At 51.6% G+C, this 3,893-nt stretch overlaps 1 protein-coding gene across 1 annotated transcript; it reads left to right on the top strand.

The window, feature by feature from the left end:
- Positions 1 to 235: 235 nt before the first annotated feature.
- On the top strand, positions 236 to 1,804 carry LOC308515330 (F-box only protein 31-like; the record flags this gene model as incomplete). Its single annotated transcript, XM_081085963.1, has 1 exon — positions 236 to 1,804. Exon 1 carries the CDS (start codon positions 335 to 337, stop codon positions 1,802 to 1,804), a length of 1,470 nt encoding a protein of 489 aa, XP_080942089.1. The 5' UTR covers positions 236 to 334.
- Positions 1,805 to 3,893: the final 2,089 nt, after the last annotated feature.

The following is a 3,893-nucleotide window of genomic DNA, read 5'->3' as shown; positions in this document are numbered from 1 at the left end:
GTGTAGATATATCTGAGTTTTGTGGGGTTTTTTTACTTCATTTCTGTGAAATGTCCACCCCCCCCCCCCCCACCAGGCATATCCCTGGAGGCATATCCCTACAGAAAGGAGATTAGTGACTGCCTGAGGCTAGGGCGGGAGGACAGGGAGGGGGCACTGGGAAAGGGAGGTGACTGTTAATAGGTATGGGATTAAAGTCCTGCAATTGGCTCCTCTCTCAGGGGGCGTGGCTAGGCCCTGGAGGGCGTGGCTGGACTTTAGGGCGGACCTAGCCAGTTTAAAACCCAGCTGAGGCAGGGTGACCCACACTGTGGTGGCTGTTAAGCAAGGAGGCATGGAGGCGTGCGCTTGCCTCTGCGGCTTGGGCTCTCCACGGGGATGTCGGTGTCCTCAGGAGTGCCAGCGCCCAGCTGAGAAGGCAGCGGCCGAGGGCAAGCCGGCTTCGGCAGAAAAGCACCTCGAGGCGGACGCCGCAGCGCGGTGCTGGGCGGCGAGTGGAGGAATCGCCAGCCCCAGGCCGCCCCCGCACTGCTCGCTGCAGGACCTGCCGGTGGAGATGCTGGTGGAGATCTTCGCCTCGCTCCCCGGCACCGACCTGGCCAGCCTGGCCCAGGCCTGCACCAAATTCCGCCACATCCTGCACAGCGACAGCATCTGGAGACGGCGCTGCCGGGAGGAGTTTGGCGTTTGTGAAAACTCGCAGAATCTGCCGACGGTAGGTCCGTCTTACCGAGAAGTCTATGCGAAGCTGCTCCACCCATACAGACACATTTTGGGATTGTGGCAGCTGGATACTAAGGGCTTTAAAACACTGCTGTATGGAGCGGTGGACGGCTTAGGCATCACTGGTTGGACGTACGTGCCTTGTCTTAACACCCATGTGGACGGTCCAATGCAATTCAAGCCCGCGTTCCGAATCCGCCTGACGAAGCGGAAATCAGCCGCGGTGGAGTGCCTGGAAGGCCGCCACCGCAGGCCCCACCGCCGCCACCTGCGGATTCGGAAGGACAGGCTCGCCAGCCAGTGCAACAAGGCAGACCACCGAAGGGATGCACCCACGCGGCTTAGGGAGGAATTCGGGACGGCGCTGCTGTTGGATGACACACTGCGGTACGACCGCCTGGCCTACCGCCGCCTCTACCTCCCGCCCAGCCGCCCGGACGACCTCATCAGGCCAGGCCTCTTCCAAGGCAAATACGATCACTGCGGCCTATCGATTGTCATGCTCAGATTCCATGGGAGATATGCCAGGGTCACCAATATCTCGGGACACCACAACGACGTAGAGATCCAGCTCAAGCACCGCATCCAGCTGCGAGATGGCGAGATCTTCCGCGACTTCAACGAGCTCGCCCGCGTGGTCCGGGAGATTCGCGGGCAGGTGCTCCGGGAGCAGGAGCAGCAGCAAGAAGACGGGACCGAGGAAAGCGAGGGCCATGGCTGGCAGAGCCCTGCCCAGCCCAGCGTCGGGGAGTCCGGGGCTGCAGCTGCAGAGGAGCAGCCTGTCCCGTTTGTTCTGCCTGTGGGCGTGAGCCCAAGGGACCAGAACTACCCCCGAACCTGCAGGATGTGTTTCTATGGCGTGAACACTGGTACTGTAGATGGCTCAGTCTGGCGCGATCCTGGAGTCTTCATCCTGTTCGATGAGAACCACTTGGGGTTCATCGATCTGGTGTATAAAACGTTCATCCTGTTCGGCAGAGTCCAGAACACCTTCCAGAATGTCGAGGCACCATCCCCGCAGGCCTTCCTGGAGATGCGCAAGAACGTTCAGCAGGTTTCCCACCGTGGTTTGTTTTTTTAATCCTCACCTGAGGATATTTGATCTTTAGAGAGAGTGGGGGAGAGAGGGAAAGAAAGAAATAATCGATGTGAGAGAAACACATCAGTTGGTTGCCTCCTGCCCAAGCCCGGAACAGGGCCAGGCTGGGTAGGGGCCAGCAATTGAGGTAGAAATAAACCTTAGACCAGTGGTCTCAACCTTCCTAATGCCGCGACCCTTTAATACAGTCCCTCATGTTGTGGTGACCCCCAATTTCATTGTTACAAATTGAACATAATTAAAGCATAGTGATTACTCACAAAAAAATAAAGACATCTTAGTTAAAAAAAAAAAGTCACCTGAATGAAGAGATAAAATTAAGAGTTCTGCATAGACACCACTTATTATTTCTTTGGGTAAACTAATGTTTTAGAAGTTTGCAATTTTAATATCATGAAAACCCAAATACTTCTTTTCCTTCCTCTGACACTGCCTTAATTTAGGCCATCATCACCTCCCTCCTCAGTGCCTGAAACCATCTAATTGGGCTTCCAGTCCCATTTCTTTCTTCCTACTTCCTCCCTCCTGCTCTCACTGATTTCCATTTTATAACCCGAGTGGCATTTCTAAAACCTTTCCATATCTCCTCATTCCCTCTGGATAAAGCCCAAAGCATTCAAGACACTTCAGGGTGTACCCATAGCTAATCTCTGTAGCCTCTTTCATCTCCACAATTCAACCTCTGGCACTTGGTGCTCCAGCCATAGCATTCAGTTCTGTGCAGGTTTTCTACATGCCATGTTCTCACCCCAGGACCTTTGTACATGCTGTTCTTACTGTTAGAAAGCTTTACACCCTCCCCACTCTTGTCTTTTCATCCTTTTATCTGGCTCACCTCTACTTATTTTTAAGGTTTTAGTTGAGACATCTTCTCCATAAGCCTTCCCTGACAGCCCCTCCACCTTCCTCAAGCCTAGATTAGTGTTGTGTCACTCTGTGCCAGCCGTTGGCAAACTACGGCCCGCGGGCCAGATCCGGCCCATTTGAAATGAATAAAACTAAAAAAAAAAAAAAAGACTGTACCCTTTATGTAATGATGTTTACTTTGAATTTATATTAGTTCACACAAACACTCCATCCATGCTTTTGTTCCGGCCCTCGGTCCAGTGTAAGAACCCATTGTGGCCCTCGAGTCAAAAAGTTTGCCCACCCCTCTCTGTGCTTTCATTTAGCTAATGACTCAAAATAGTGGCTTGTTTTTACCTCTTCATAAATTCCTTGAGCCCCGACACCTAGCGTGATGTTCAGCACATAGCAGACATTCAATTAATATTCTGTAAATAAATTAGGAAAACATTCCAGAACTGAGTAATCTACTTTGATGAGCTTGATCTAGTAATAGTTAACATTATAAATGATAATACGGGACAGGAGGGGGCGGAAGGGAGTGTACCAAAAGTTAAGAGGCCCGAATCACCACCCTAGCTCTCTAATTATCTCTAAATAATTTCTCTGCACCTCAATGTAATTTGCAAAATAGGTATAATACCTACCCTTCTATGTCACAATGTTATTAAAAAGGCTCAGGTAAGTGAAAGCATTTTGGAAAATATAAAGCACTAGCCATGCAAGATATTATTATCATCATCATTATCACTCAACGCCTAAATTCACTTTGCCACATTCTTGCTCAAAAGCCCCCAGTCTCTCCACTAGCTCACTCCCCCCACCACCACTTTCAACAGTGTGACCTGGAGATCAATCCCATTGTCATTTCTGTGTTTTGGTTGGGTTTTTCTGCCTGGCAGCCTCTCTGGTTTTGCTCCAGGGGAACTTCTCTTCCCTCAGTCTTGGACCGCGTGCTCTGGGTGAAGCTCACTCTGCTCCCAGGAACCCAAATATGAAGGCCATGACTCTAACGAGGCCAATGAGAACCCTGAGTTCTCGTAGCCAATGGATGTGATCTGTGTGCCTCCCTAAGCCGCGACTAAGCCAGTCCACTGGGGTGAAGCTCAGAACCTGGGCAGGGCGTGGGTCAGCCAGGCAGCAAACAGCCCCAGGGGTTGCTGGCAGTCATCTTGCAACAGCAAGGGAAGCCTCCTAGGGTCAGCAATCAGAGCCATGACAATAT

This window comes from Myotis nattereri (assembly GCF_964212035.1).
Source record: "Myotis nattereri genome assembly, chromosome: 3".
NCBI lineage: Eukaryota > Metazoa > Chordata > Mammalia > Chiroptera > Vespertilionidae > Myotis > Myotis nattereri.
The sequence above is the reverse complement of the archived record's forward strand: the minus strand, read 5'-3'. Positions and strand labels throughout refer to the sequence as shown.